Source organism: Platichthys flesus, chromosome 22, assembly GCF_949316205.1.
Source record: "Platichthys flesus chromosome 22, fPlaFle2.1, whole genome shotgun sequence".
In the NCBI taxonomy this organism is placed as follows: domain Eukaryota; kingdom Metazoa; phylum Chordata; class Actinopteri; order Pleuronectiformes; family Pleuronectidae; genus Platichthys; species Platichthys flesus.
Window position 1 is genome coordinate 1,082,332 of NC_084966.1, and position 16,096 is coordinate 1,098,427.

General features: G+C 50.6%; 1 protein-coding gene across 1 annotated transcript in view; it reads right to left on the minus strand.

Annotated features, from left to right (window-relative positions):
• Nucleotides 1–9,925: 9,925 nt before the first annotated feature.
• LOC133933829 (receptor tyrosine-protein kinase erbB-4-like) overlaps nucleotides 9,926–16,096 on the minus strand; it is a 161,948-nt gene continuing 155,777 nt past the window's right edge. Inside the window, exons 22-27 of the mRNA XM_062381066.1 lie at nucleotides 16,020–16,095; nucleotides 15,764–15,910; nucleotides 14,179–14,276; nucleotides 13,924–14,094; nucleotides 12,331–12,616; nucleotides 9,926–11,546 (exon numbers count right to left, since the gene is read on the minus strand). Of these exons, the coding sequence (XP_062237050.1) occupies nucleotides 10,717–11,546; nucleotides 12,331–12,616; nucleotides 13,924–14,094; nucleotides 14,179–14,276; nucleotides 15,764–15,910; nucleotides 16,020–16,095 (1,608 nt within the window). The 3' untranslated portion in view covers nucleotides 9,926–10,716. The remainder of the gene's footprint in view (nucleotides 11,547–12,330; nucleotides 12,617–13,923; nucleotides 14,095–14,178; nucleotides 14,277–15,763; nucleotides 15,911–16,019; nucleotide 16,096) is intronic.

Sequence of the window (16,096 nt, forward strand, 5' to 3'; positions counted from 1 at the left end):
GTGTTTGACATTTGTTCCAGACGGATCTGCTCGGGGGTGGGGGGGGATTTGGGGACTGGGAGTCACCAGGGGCCAGGTGGAGGCGGAGGTGTGAGGAGGGTCGTGATGGGGAAGCCTGTGATTGATTCTCCCATTAGCCACCTGACGAGGAGAGGACACGGCTCTGATAATGAAGTGGGACACATTAATGAGCTTGTCTACGGAGACAATACCTGATCAGCCCTTTTACCATTTAACCTTTGATACCAATGAGGGAAATCACAGGAAATAACAGTTCGATGAACGTGACTTTAAGAACTGAGCAGTGGACACACACTCAGACTTTGTGTCTGGATTAATACGACAACATCTCTTTTCTTTGTGCTTCTACTTCAACACAAATATTTGATGGACGTAGACTCCAGGTCCAGAGCGTGAAGTCAAAGTGCCTGACACCTGGAGAAGAAGAGGAAGCAGCAAAGTGTCGGGAGGGAATCGAACCTGCGGGACTCCAGCCTCCATCATGTGGACATATATATTTTAGATTTCCTCTTCCCCAGGGTTAAATCCTGAGGGAGCTGTGTTCTGTGTGTGTTTAGAAAAAGTAGCAGTGCATCTGGATGGATGTACAACAACGGGCTCAATGTTTGTGAGTGTGTGTTACTGTCAGGCTGTCACCCACACACAGACACACACAGACACACACAGCTCCTCATTGGGACGCTGGCCGCACTGAGTCTAATCCCGGGGGGAGCTCATTAGAATCAGCGGAGAGGAGCGGGCCCCAGACAGGGTCAGGACCAGCCCCCCCGCTGCATAGTGATGCTTCCACTCCGTCTTTGTGTCGCAGATGAGAGATTGGATCGCTCCAGCACTTGACAACCATGTTGAACACACACGTGCACACACAAACCTGCACATAGACACACACTGACAGAGGCGTGTGCTCACATCCACAAGGTTTCAAAGAGCCGCTGCATCACAGGAGTATGTGCACACACTCAGAGAGAGAGTGTGTGTGTTCTACTCACATGCCAACAGTTATTACAAAGAGATGTGATCAGACACACACACACACACACAGACACACAAACAGACTTGTCACCTCCCTGTCAGCATCCTGTGTGTGTGGGAGTGAGGTCAGATATGCTGCCACCCACGAGAAGATTAGACGATTATGAATCTCAAGTGTCCTGTACACGTGCATGACATGTGTGTGTGTGTCTGTGTGTGTGTGTTGGGGGGGTACATTGTTTTTTAATTCATGCATGTTTTTGTGTGTCAGTGTGTTGAAGCAACAGATGTGTGAGTGGTAAAAGCTCAGAGGCGTATTAACACATTATTATTAGGAACTGTTGATTTGGAGAAATTAATATACAGTCACTCACCTGCTCGTCTGAGTCATGGACGCCGCTACACGCCGCTACACACTGCTACATGCCCCCCCACGCTGCTACACGCCGCTACACACAACTACACAGTGCTACACACAACTACACACAACTACACACTGCTACACGACCCAACACGCCGCTACACGTCTGTACACGCCCCTACACGCCGCTACACGCCACTCCACGCTGCTACACGCTGCTACACGCTGCTACACGACCCAACACGCCGCTACACGCCACTCCACGTCTGTACACGCCCCTACACGTCGCTCCACGCTGCTACACGACCCTACACTCCGCTACACGCCGCTACACGCCACTCCACGTCTGTACACGCCCCTAAACGCCGCTACACGTCTGTACACGCCCCTACACTCCGCTACACGCTGCTACACGACCCAACACGCCGCTACACGCCACTCCACGTCTGTACACGCCCCTAAACGCCGCTACACGTCTGTACACGCCCCTACACTCCGCTACACGCTGCTACACGACCCAACACGCCCCTACACGCCGCTACACGACCCAACACGCCACTACACGCCGCTACACGACCCAACACGCCACTACACGCCACTACACGCCACTCCACGCTGCTACACGCTGCTACACGCTGCTACACGACCCAACACGCCGCTACACGCCACTCCACGTCTGTACACGCCCCTAAACGCCGCTACACGTCTGTACACGCCCCTACACTCCGCTACACGCTGCTACACGCTGCTACACGACCCAACACGCCCCTACACGCCGCTACACGACCCAACACGCCACTCCACGCTGCTACACGCTGCTACACGACCCAACACGCCCCAACACGCCCCTACACGCCGCTACACGCCCCTACACGCCGCCCACACTTTTGGAGTTCTCCCTGAAATGATTGGCTAAAGGTGAGAAAGGCCAGAGACGCTGTTATTGCTCCACACGAGCCTGTGGACACATAAAGAGTTTATCATGTGGGTGAGCGGGGAGAGAGCTCGCTGATATCCTGAGGCGATCACAACACTGTCCAATGAAGTCTGATTGACTCCATACATCAAAGTGTGTGTGTGTGTGTGTGTCTGTGTGTCCCAGAGAGAGAGGGAGATTGTCCTGTCTTTGCTTTAGGGCGACAAACACACAAAAACACACACACAGAAGCCGGATTTTGAGTATAATTCGGAAAGTGGTGTGGAGGATGCTGGGTTTGATGGTTGTGTGTGTGTGTGTGTGTGTGGGGGGGGGCAGTCAGAGAGCAGGAAGGCAGCGTGGCGTTGGCTGTGTCTCTACTCGACAGCGTGCGGGGGGGTTGGGGGGCGGGGTGGGCCCCATCATTATGAATGGAAGAAACAGCAGGACGTGAATCTTGATTGGAGGCAACCGGAACCTGTTTGTTGTTTCAAACGCCCCCCCCTCCATCTCTCCCTCTCTCCCTCTCCCTCTCTCTCTCTCTCTCTCTCTCTCTGTTTATGCCTCTCTCCTGTGCTCCCTCCATCCCCGGGTAATTAGGCCGCTGGCTGGAAGAATGATCAGCTGTCATCCCCAATGGTGGCCTTCCACCGCCTGAATGTCAACACTGTCTGAGACCTCCTGTCTGAGCGAGCACACTCAATTAGAGACACTCAGTCACCGCAGGAGCTGGGAGGACACACACAAACACACACACAGACACACACACAGACACACACATGCTCCACGTCCGTCTCCCGTCTTCACAGGAGTTGGAAAACGCCGGGTCTCAGGGCATAAAAGACACTTCTGCTTACGGAGACTTTCTCAGGTCGGCAGGAGTCTCCCTCCGCGGGCCGGCATCGCTCCGCGGATGAAAGAGGACGCAGGTAGACGGTGGCGCCGCCGCCCCGACTCCCAGCGCCCACATCAAAGTGGTGCGAGACACCAGAGAGGACTTTGTCTTTGTGTGTTTCGTCAGGAGCTGCAGAAGAAACAGGCCTCAGTTGGACAGACGGAGATAAAGTCCTCCTCAGAACTCGACCTGATAAAACAGGAGCTGATGACAGAGGCTGAACGTCTTCAGAAACAAAAACAACATCATGCAACAGTTCTGAAGCTTCGTCTTTACCTCTTTTAAGATGTCCTCATGGGAGATGGAAGTTTTGACAAGTGGGACAAGCGAGGAAGTTTAAAGTTAAAACACTCAAGGAAGGAATTGAACATTTGGGGATAAACCTTCTCAGCTCCAACGTTTCCACAGAAGTCTGACGATGTCGGCTCTCAGGCACAATCACCGTCTCTGAAGCTAATCATCCATTTTTCATGCTTTTCCTTGTATGAAATAAAAAGAATCTTCATTTGGGGCCGAAGAGCAGAAACGCTCTCCGTCTGAATCTGTTTGATTCTCTCCCTGCATCGCTTCACTGTCTCTGATGAACCGGCGAGCGGCTGCCCACCATCTGGACGTGTCCAGGCTTCACATGTTCGAGATCCAGCTGAAGCTGCTTCCACAGCCGGGTGCGATGGAGCGAGCTGCTAAAGAGAACACAGCAGGAGAGGACAGGAAGTGACTGACGGACTCCGACTGTCAGAATCACACCTAAGACTATTTCAGATCCAGAATCAGTTTTTCTCTGGTTGTGAAACTTCATGATGACAGAGTCACAGCAGCAGCAGAAAACGATGCAGGCAACACAAAGACACGTAAAAGACAACTTTCTTCCTCATAATTCGTGTTTAGTAGAAAGATTTTTTGTCTATTTACTCGTTCTAGTGCACATATTTTCAGGTTTGTGTGCGTGTCCTAGTCTGTATGTGTGTGACTCTGTGAAAAGTGTGTGGCCGTGTGCGAGAGAGAAAGAGGAGATTGAGTTTAGAGGGATGGACGGACTTTGTGGGCCCGGTGGAAATTAGAGCTCTCCATCTCTGTCCTCAGGCCACGCTGTGTGTGTGTAGTCGTGCTTTTGAGTGTGGTTGTGTGTGTGTATATATATGTGTGTGTGTTGTGTAGGGCTACTGCAGCAATAGAGAGAGACTTCACCAGGTTTCTACATACATACGAATGGTGATGAAATGAGTCTGTGTTTAAAAACCACATGCCGTGGAGCTCACGCTGTGTTTGTGCCTTCATGTCATGTGATCCTCATGGAGCTTGTTGCATGACTCAGCATATACAGTCAACTGCTTGTGTACATATATATATATACACTTATCCTGCACACGCTGAGTTTATATCTCATGCACTTTAAAAGAGAAATGATGTTAAAACTGTTGAGTGGATTTCCGCTGCAGGATTCAGGGCTCCTTGTTCCTCTCTCCTCTCGGAGGTGGTGTCGAGCAGCTCCGCCCTCGACTGTACGCCTCAGGCCCTTGTGCTCAACCTTTACCTCCGCTCGACCCGTTCTCCTGCGCCCTCCTCTCTTGTTTCCTTACTCACTGTGTCCTCAGCCCTGATTGCTTTGTTGTGTGGAGAGAGAGACGCCTCACGGGGAGCTGCCTTCCTCGTCTCGTCTGCCTCCTCCTCCTCTTCTCCAGGTTATCTTCAGCCACGGGCTACATGGAGCTTTTTCATTGGCCGAGACGTGGAGCAACAAATCCCACGAACCCCGACGGGGAAAATTCCGGTGCACGCCACCTCAAGTCGGAACAGCTTGTAAACGTGCACTAAGTTACAGAAAGCTCTGATATTATAAACGTGGAAGAGCAAGCGTCAATAATTCTACTTCCCTGTGGAAACCTTCAGTGGCCGCGGCCGCTATTCATCACGGCTAAATCTTTTTTATTAGCTGCACTCTTCCAGCTAACATAACTCACATAATTGCGTCTGGTCCTCATCACCAGCAGCGGTGAGACGGCGGCAGAGGAGGAGATTTGGCCTCATGGACGGTTTAAGTGTGATTCATGTTTCAGATCTTTAACCACGTTACAGAGCAAACACCGCGGACACGCCGCAGACCTCACGACACATTACTGGAGGCCGGGGGCACTTCCCCTGTTATTAGAATGTAAATACACCGTGTGAAGTTTAAAGGAGCAACGTGTCGGACGTGTAATGATGTTAAATTAGCACTTACAAGATAAAGAGAAGCAGCAGATATGAACAGACACAGACGCTGTTAAGGCTTTAAACCCACAAACACACACGAGACCTCAGGTGTGCATTATTATTATTTTTGAAAGATGTTTTTTGGACCTTCATTGACAGGAGGAAGAGAAACCTGCAGCAGAGTCCATCTTTATTTACACTCATCGATTTTAACCTGTAAATAACAATGTTAACAACGAACTTTTAAACCTCTTGCATTGATATTTATATTCTGCAATCTCATTTCTTTCAGGCAGCGACATTAACTCACTAATACGATGCTTTATCATTTCATTATATTTCAGACGAGTGCAGTAATTTCTTTTTAAAGTTGAACCAAGAAAATGTTATTACAGTTTGTCTTCATGGTCTAAATTCTGTTTTATCTGCGTCCTGATTAAAAAACTAAATAATAATAAAAACATCATGAAGAAGAATCGCTGAGCTCGTGGACAGGCGCCTTGTTTCTCATGGAGCAAGGGCTTGTGGGTAAACGTGTCGCCACTCCAGGCCTGCAGGGGGCGGAGCTGAACCCTGGCGCAGTCTCCTGGTGGCGTTAGCCGGCTTCGCTGAGACCTCGAGCCGTAAAGGAGACTTAACACTTTGACAAATGGTTATACAGCAATTGCCAAATTAGCGGTGACCCCCCCCCCCCCCCCCCCGCTGTCTGCGGCGGGTGATAATGTCCTGTCGAGAACTGAGCTTAATGCTCAAGATAATCTGTCCATTATGTGAGTTCAGCACCAGGAGGACAGACAGTGACGATCAATTAAGCTTCTTTTCCTCCGCAGCAAATGGGAGGCATAATTCTTGTGACAGTGATTTAAGCAGGCGGACCTAATATAGATTTTAAATAAGTAGCTGCGTATGAAAATAACTGGAACTTGTGCAAACACCGTGGTGCGCTCTCTGAATCAGTGGTGGAGCTGGATGTGCCTGCTAATTGAGTCTCCGAGCGCTAATGGAGAGAGGAGCGAGGGGGAACAGAAAGAGTTCTGTTCATAAACAGTGTTTACTCAAAGCGCTCCATCGCCTTATTAGTATTAATAGCAGGGACTTCAGAAAGCTGGTATTCTGCCATTGGACAGTTTTGTATTATTAATGATTGAAATGAAAGCCAGAGGAGCGCTGCATAGCAAACGATGTTGCCTCTACACCAGTTTACATAAGCAGCAGTTGGGTAAACAGCGGGGGGGGGGGGGGGGGAGAGGAGCCGGAGCAAAGTGCTAGCTCCACACATCGGCCCGTCGGAGGAGCCGGAGCAGAACCGACCTCCTGATGCAGCTGCTCCTCATCGGCGAGTCCTTTTCAAGCAGGAAACTGAGGAGCGCTGCAGAAACCTCTCCTCCTCTGCAGCTTCACGAGTCACAGAGCAGCTCCAGAGCTTCACGTCCTCATTAATGACGCCATCTGTTAAAGTGTGTTTCAGGAGCGGTTAGCGCCGGCACTAGAGCCGATGAGCGGAGCTTTCATTTCCCGCTCTGTATGCGGGCAGCGGGGGGGCGTGGTGATGCTCGCCGCTCGAGGGCTTCCCTGCTGAGGTGTCTCCGAGCAACACGCACAATCATTGATCTTTCAATTTGTCTGCACACCCCCGAATAATTGTATTAAAGAGCATTCACGACTTTTCTGTTGCCCGACAACGTTTTTTTGTACCTGAAAGACACACAACAGACACACAAAATCATCAGCACACACACGGCAACTTATACCGAATCAATCTTTATTTATATTAAATTAAAAATATACTTTTGACAGATTCATGTAACAAACATGAGGAACGGTTTTTTTCTATGATATAAAGCTTTGGGTATGGTTTCAAAGAACTCAGGGTATACAGTAGATACGTGGACGAGTGTGGAAAGCTAACGAGGAGGAGGAGGAGGAGGAGGAGGAGGAGGAGGAGGAGGAGGAGGAGGAGGAGGAGGAGGAGGAGGCGCCATCTCCTCCAACAGCATGCAAATCAGAAACAAAGTGAAAAGGAGTCGTAAAGGAGGTCGGACTTGGCTCAGTAATATTTCCAGTAGAAAGAAGTTGAAACAGTATCTGGTTTAGTTGGCAGCACTGGTTTCGGGTGCGGTGAGAGAACGATGAAAAAAAAAAAAAAGAAGAACTCGTCAGTGACAAAACAAAGTGGGAATGAGGAGGTGACGTGAACGACCCCCCCACCGCCGCCTCCTCCCCCCCGGGCGCCACACGAGGACGCCACCAGGCCGCCGAACGCAGATTCACATGAGGATGGGTAAACAAGCACTTTGAAAATCAAATCCCCATTAGTCAAAAGGTACACTTACATAAATGTATGTACAGCTCTGTCCCTGTGTGTCTTTGCACAGGTTGTTATGAGCAGGAGAAAACAGCAGGACCATATAAATTCAAACACTTCGCCTCCTTATTTACAAATTCACCACGTCGGCCATTTCAGTGTTTTATAAAAATACTATTCACATTTGTTGTTGAAGTGTTGTTAGATAAATTTCGGAGGAAATCCCAAAGATTCTGTACATGAACACTGATTGGATCGTTAAACACGTGGGCGGGGTGGAGGGCGTGTCCATGATTTGTGCGATTAAGATGTGAACAAAAAGTACAGTAACACAACACATCAGTGGAAAAGTCGATTCAAGTCTTTCAAGAAAAACATCCTTGATTATATGGAAAAGAAGGAACTAGATATTATACACAAAAACAAACCGGATTGTGCTGTGACCTCAGTAAAAATATCCAGAACTTTTAAATATGTGGTCGTAAATGAGGAGACACGAAGGTGGAGGGCAGTAAAACACTTTGGGTTCCATGCAAGGTGATAATGAACTGTACAGTGAAACGTCCAGGGCTCACGTCCACGCGGCTACATGGCCCCAGAGGAAACCAATCAAAAGAAAACAAGAACAGTGATGGGTCTCAAACACCAGTTGCTCTGGAGCGGCCACCAGCAGACAGAGAGAGTCTGGGGCTGAGACCAATAGCAGCAGGTGACACAGACGGATCCGAGGCAGAACACGTTTCAAAACCAGAAATCAGATTACACAGTCGAGGGGGGGAAATGATTGCTTCGATAAAAAAAAAACAGAAGAGGAAAAAACAACCTCAAAAAACACCCGAGGCCGTCGGATGACAAAAACAACACTTGACAAACTTGATGGGATTCGATTAAAAGCGCGGCCGTGCTCCGTCAGGGTTTTTAATCGACTCTGGATTCAAACGCGTCTCGCAGCCGGGCCGCGGTGCAGCTCAGGGCAGACGAGGGCGGACCGGCCACGTGCTGCGTCCAATCGGCTTCCTTCTCTCTTTGAAACCCTTCAGCCTCCATCAGTATAAACAAGCTCAAACACGCTATAAATATTTCACTCTGATATTAAACGCTGTCTCCGCTGCGCTGAATTAGAGCCTACAAAATACTGCTTCATCAAATAATCATGACACCATCACAGCAGCATTGTAAATACTGTTTGAACTCACGAAGACACGGTGGTAAACTGGTCAGCACCACCTCCAACGTGTGTCCTCGTCCCGATGCCCGGCCGCAGCAGCTTCCTCCGACTCACACGTGCTAACCGCCGGATAAACAAGTTGAATATTTCAGTACTTTCTACCAGCGAGTTTGATCAAAGACACACACACACACACACACACACACACACACACTCGAATGCACATTAAAAATACACAAAATGAATAATCCTACACGAGGAAACAGCTCGGCCACAGCTAGATGATGAAGAGACCGAGTTTTGCAGATGATTGCTGGAAAGACTAAAACTCACTAAGGGTTCCAGAAGTTCTGAGGTCGTTCATCTGGACGTGTGAGCGCTAGGTGTCTGGCATGGCCGAGGAGATAATGGCGGTGACACCAGCTCTTTTAGCAACATGGACTGGCAACTCGCCCACGGAGGCATCGCTAGTGAGGGAGAGCGTCCGTCTAGAGAGGGAAGGGCCAATCAGAGGCTGAGCAGAGAGGAACTCGTTAGGAACGTGTCTGATGAGGAAGAGACGTTGAACATGTGACTAAACTCTACGAACTCACAGCTGCACTTTAAGATTCTTCTCTCTGTGATTCAGAAACAATACGTTATTAGTGTAAATCTCTTCAGAGTAAACCTCATACTTTGTTTTTCTGTATTAGACCAAAACATCGTAAACAAAGATGGACGACGCGTCCTTCTTCCTTCTGTTCTACAAACATGGAACTGAATTATCTGAGAACCGAACGCCTCCTTTTTTTATCTCCATTTGCTCTAATGACAACCTCTGTTGGCGATTATAATAATAATAATAATAACAATAACGGTTTAATATTGTGCAGGTGTGGACACACACACACACAACTACATGCACATTTACACTGACACACACACATTAGTAGTGTGTTTCATCTGTGCTGGTGCCGTCTTCATCGTCTCTCAGAGGATTCTCCCTCCCTCTGTTCCCCCCCCCCTCACATGTCAAGACGCACTTCACTTCATAACTGAGCAGGAAATACCAGTTTACCTTCTCTACCCCCCCCCCCCCCCCCCCCCCCCCCCCCGCAACCGGTGTACATAGACCATGTTTACAGAGTATCTCCCCCCTCCCAGCCTTTGCCACTGGGAAGCTGTTTCTGGTCGGTTCTCCCAGTCGAGCGGAGATGGTTCGGCCTGCGTTGGTTATTTCGGGCACGTTACACGTCATGAACACGGGAGGGGAGATCACTGTTGTGTCGGCCGTCACAGAATCACAGTTACAGTAGAACCACCAGGTGAGTTCTGATGCTAAATTCAAGAACCAACAGTGTTAGCTGCAAAAAGTCATTGATGCTTCCCGGAGTCGTTTGTTTTCGTTCACTCAACCAGAAGCAGACGTGTGACAGAGAACGGAACAGAACGAGGTTCGGCCTCAGATCTTTACACCGGTGAACAGGAAACAGGAAACCGTCTGTTTCCTGTGATGAGTGGGACACCACAGTGGCTGGCAGTGAGTTCAGGTCCGCGGTTGAATCCAGGACGACACGATGGTTAGCTCCGCCGCCGTGTGGCAGCCACGTGCCCGGGATTCACCCTCACGTCCTCGGGGACTCGGAGTCTCTATCTACAGAACGGAAATGGACTGGATCTGGTGAAGCCGTGTGGGTTGGGTCTGCTCGGTTCCACCTCCTCCTGATGGTGCTACAGTCGACGGCAGATGGCTCTGTTTGAAAGGAGTCGGGCGGCGGCTCTGGTTGCGCTCCGCTCTGAGTGGGACGGTGGAGCCGGTGGAGCCGGTGGAGCCGGAGAGGATGTCGGGGTTGTTGGAGGCTGGAGACAGATTTAGGAACAGAGGTTCATCACGGGGGGAATCGATCTAGACCACGGTGTTCCGCTGTCGGTACGGAGGAGGGGGCAGGACGGTGCCCGCCTTCAGGGAGAACTCCGTCATGTATTCAGGGTTCTCCGCCACCACCGGTCGTATGTGTCCGTTCTGCTTGTAGAAGAGTTTGGCGTTGGTGGAACCCCCCTGGGCGCCGTCAGGGCCGGCCTGGCTCGAGGGTTTGGGAGGCAAGCTGTGCTGCCAGTATTCTGGATTGTCAAAGGTCACCTTGAGCTTCTTCCCGCTGGTCTTACCTGCTGACACGTGTCCTCCGTGCTTCAGCATGCTGGACGGGTGCGTGGCTCCGTGGCCCTGGTACGCCGGCAGGCTGCCGTGCCCGAGCGTGGCCGCGGTGGACAGGGAGATCGACTGGCACAGCTGGGACTGGGCAGACGCTCCCGTTTGGCTCGGAGCGGCGGAGACGCCACCAGGTTGTCCCGCAGGTTTGACGGTGTGGTGGGCGTGGAGGATGTGGGCCGGTGGGCCGTGGAGGCAAGTCAAGCCAGATGGAGAGGGCTGAGCCGAGGGGAGGGGGTAGTGCGGCAGGCTGGTCTGGATGGTGAGGGGCAGGTGGGAGCCGGAGGTGGTGGCTGAGATGGACGGAGGCATGTTGGGGAGAGGGAGGCCGTTTCTCCTCAGAGCTTCCAGGCCCAGCTCGGCCGGGCTGGGGAAGGTGTTCAGGTAGAGCGGCTCGTTAATGTACTCGTCCTCTCCTGTAGGCTGACTGTTGGGTGTGCTGTGGTAGCCCGGGTTGTCCAGGGCGTGGATCTCGCCGTTTTTACGCCGCGAGACAAACGGGTTCTCCTCGATCGGATTCAGGTATTCTGCAGCACGGGTCGGGAAAGGGAGGGAGGGTAGGAAGTGGAGAGGAAGAGAGAAAAGGAATTTGTGAGAGAAGAAGACACAAGAATTAAATCAAGAGGAGGTAAAACTAAAGAAATGGAAATTGAAGAAAGAGAGATCACGGCTAATGAGGAGAGGAGATGGAGATGGAGATGATAATGGTGATAATGGCAGCCACTCAGGACCAGACAGGCACCTTGCCAGCAGTTCTTTGGCACTAGAAGCTCCATCTGCCGGAGGTGGAAAAGCCGGCAAATGACCCCTCAATGCTTCCAAGTGCTGTAATGGTGGAGTGCAAACCTATTGATTTTGCCCACTCTCCCGCTCCTTGACATTGCATCAGATGTATTTGGCTGCAGGCTTTGTTATGTTCCGAGCCGCTCGCAATCAAAGACGCAGGAGCGGAGCTGATGGACTGAATTATGATAAAAGGAAAACATGACTGTGGAGCAGCGGCTCGGCAGGAATGTTAATCAACGGTATGAGATGACGAGAGGAGTGGTGTTTCCTCTGAGCGGAAGGGACGGTGAACCAGGCTGCAGATCTCCACTCAGACAGGATGAAGTTGTTTTTACATTTAAATTGTGTTTCTGTCTGGAGCAGCCCAGAGATTGTAGAGCAGAGATTTGACTTCCACCGCACCGAGCTACTTGTGTATTTGTGAGAAGTTAATAGAACGGGATGAGGTTATTTTGAAGTTTCAGAGTTTCGCTCAGTAAAATGAACTAAATGACAAAGGCATGTGATTCCAGCTGCTTCAAGTACCTGAGGAGCTCTTGTCCTTCATCGGCGTCATGTATCCGTCCTCGTCCGTGTCCCCTCTGGACGTCCTCTCCCCGAGGAAGATGGTGGGGTCAGCGCTGTACCTCTGGCCGCCGCTGTCCTCGCCCCCGGTCTGGTTCAGGCTCTTTTTATGCAGACTCCCGTTACAGCGCTGGTCCTCCAGGGCTGAAGCCGAGCCACCGGCCGCCTCCTGGTTCACACCGGCTCCGGCACCAACCACCGGGCCCTCTGCGGGGATCGGGCCGCCGTCTCGATAGCCAAACTGGTTCTGAGGGAGAAGACAGAGAAGATGATAGTTTTAAAAACAAGTCAAACTCAAGATGTCTGCAGTTCAGCAAACACACGGCGCGGTGCCAAGATAAAGAAAAGGTTAGCGTTGGTTTCCGCCACCTGCAGCAAAAGCAGGAGACTAAAGCGGTGCAGCTGCCCGATGAAGCTAATACTCAAAGCTGTGCTGGGTAGTCATCAGCCTTCAGGGAGCGTGAGGGGCATCGAGGCAGAGCTTCGATTCAAACACCTGAACCTCAGAAAGAACAAAAACCCCCACAAGAAAATACAAAACATGACATGTGCAGCAAAGGGCTTCTCGTGGCGCTGTCTCCGTTCGCCGTGGGCTGTTCCACCCAGGCCTCCTCCGCTGCACTCTCACCAACTGCAGGCACTGGAGCAGCAATTACAGGAAGCGGAGCAACAAAACACAGGCAGAGAAAAGAAGGAGATGTCCCAGGGTCATATCTGTCCACCTACTCCCACTGTCTTCCCTCCATCGCAATCAGCTCCCAACTTCTCTGTTCATCCCTTCTTCAAAGCCACTCATTATCCGCTGCTCTTTTCAAGTGTGAGCGTGAGAGAGAATCAGCCCAGATTAGATCATCGTCTGTATCTGCCTGCAACCTGAATAACCAACTTCCCCCGGCGCAGGGGGCCAGCCGGCGGATCCCAGCGAGTTCTCGGTCTGGACGTGTGGGGGCTTTAGACGGCGTATTTAAAAGAGTTTCAATTTGTGACGGGGATGTTGACCTTGAGCGCGGAGGAGCCTGGATGGATTAGCGTGTGTGTTTCTGACGTACGTGTGCGTTCATCTGGGACAAAGAGCCGTCGGCAAACGGGCGGGTCGGCGGGTAAAGGTGCAGAAGCCGCGCAGCCGGCGGCACGTGGTGCTCGCTGCAGAGCAAACAGCCGAGCCCGCTCTCATTGTCTATTAGCAAGCGGCCCGGCATTTTAAAAGAGCGCCTGTTATTTGCTTATGCCGCTCTGAGTAATGAAACCTGGGGCCTGGGGAGCCCCGGCATAAAGAGTCCAGATCTAAGCCACACGCTCTGTGAAGGAGAAGATGGAGGTGGCCATTAGCCGGGGAAATCATCAGTGCATTGGAAAGACTGAGCCACCTTGAGCACGTTCAGAGGACGGACAGTTTCTGACCAAAGGGACAGAAAACATAATGTCTAGTTTATGAAGGGAGGAAGTTTTATGGTTACAAATTCCACATTAAGCCATTTTCACCAACTATGCTTTAAAACTAAGGTTGTGAAATGTTTAAGAATCCGTTCTCCACATGTTTGTGTGTGTCCTTACTCTGTTGGAGTCAACCCGGGGCCGGGTGTTATACGCCTGAGGAGCCATGTTGAAGCCTCGAGGCACCAGGTACTCCTCAGCGTCCACCAGGTCGTTCAGATCCTCCTCGTCCAGGAGGCTCTGGAAGAACTTGCTGTCGTTGGGGCTGGGCAGCTTCATCCGGTCGTCTCCCTGAGCACAAACACACACATTTGAATGTCCAGAAAAGCCTTATTATAAAGAGCTCCAGCAGTGAAGCCCTTCAGCAGAACCCACCTGGATGACCAGGTACCGCTGGGGGTCACGGGCCATCCTGCAGAACTCTGCAGCCAGCTCTTTGAACTTGGGCCGGCTGTCTGCATCGATCATCCAGCCTGAGGAGGAAGCACAGAAGAAAGGATGTGAATAAAGACTGAGTGAGGGACAGTCTCCAAACCAGAGCTGCTGAGGTTTCTCTTAATATTCTGAGGTCCAGTTTATTGTCCTTCTCTGGGGAAGATGATTCCTGACCTTCTACTGCACTTTGAGTTTGTCATATTTCATTTTCTCTCAGCTCGGTCACTGTTGTCTGTCTCTGAGCTTGAAGAACATAATGTTCAATAAATAACTGGGATGTTATAGTGTGTGTGTGTGTGTGTGTTTGTGTGAGTGTACTCAATCTCTAAAAGAGGAGGAGACTACAGAGTTGGTTAAAGTGATATATCTGAAGATTTGTAGTAAAGAACACACGGTGAGCTGCAGGAAGTGGAAGCTGTATAAACAAACAATAATGGGAGGTCACTTTTATTTGTTTTATGCATTCTAAGAGTTGCATGCCTTGCTCAAGAGCAACTCAAGAGGCCCAGCTCCCTCTCTCCCTGAGTTCTCAGATGTTATTAACACAAAGAACCTCTCAAAGTGGTGTGACCCTGATTGACCAATCCCACCGTTGAGTGCAGCGTTGCACTATGGGTAAAGAACGAGATAGAAATATGAGCTCTAACATATGACGTCTCAATCAGGGACACAGGGGAAGCCTGAAGCGTTTCTGCCGCTCGGTAAGTTAAGGGAATCCTTTTGACCTCAGCGTTTTTAATATTATTGTCATAACACGTCTGATAAAATGTGTTTCCTCCTCCAGGACCGAGCGAATCAGCTGCAGCTTCGTTATTATGCTAAATGGCTTCAGGGCTTTAGTGGATTGCGTCTGAGCTGTCAGAAGCCGCTGGCAATCATTTTTCATTTGGATAAAAAACAATTAGATATTATGACATTTGGGTGGGATTAACATTTCTGTCGTGGGAATATGTTTTGATGTGGAGTTCCGAGCCGGATCACATCGTTCTCTCTCAACACGTTTGGCATTTCCAGCTCTCGGCTGCCGTCCTCGTCCACAGTGAATCACACTGAGAGCAAGTTTAGATTCACAGAGTTACAAGCTGCCGATAACAGAAGCAGATTCATGGTGCACGGGGGGGGGGGGGTCATTAAAGGGAAAAGTCCATTTTCCAGGAGATTTGCAGCTGTCAGCAGAAGAGAGAGAGACGAGTCAGTGAGATCAGTGGAGGTGGAGGACCAGGACCTTCATTCTTAATTCTTAGTAAAACTAAACTGCAGGTTCTGACTGTGGTGCTCCGTCCATCTTGTTCTCACACACCTGAGCCCCGTCCTGTCCCCACTGGTGCGTCTGACACCTCAGGACATCACCACTTTACAGCTCAACCACAAAATGTTATTTCTCAATGGAAAACCAGTTCATATGGTTCAGGGAAAAGGAACGAGAACAGAGTTATGACCCCCCCATCACTCCTGATGTGTGTGCTTGGTTGCTGAGTTTTTATGGTCTTTGTGTGTCTGAGTGTGTGTGTGTTTGTGGACTCACATTTGACCATGACCATGTAGACGTCGATGGTGCAGATGGGCGGCTGCGGCAGGCGCTCCCCCTTCTCCAGGATGTCGGGGATTTCTCTCGTGGGGATGCCGTCGTACGGTTTGCCGCCAAATGTCATCAGCTCCCAGATGGTCACGCCTTGGGGGAGGGGGGGGGGGTGAAGACAGACAGTGAGAGGTGATGAAGATGAGGAGATGAAGAGGCACGTAGAGGAAGCAGGAACATGTTGATGACGTAACACACTCACCATAACTCCACACGTCACTCTGATGGGTGAACTTCCTGTAGTGAATACACTCCAGAGCCATCCACTTAATGGGCATC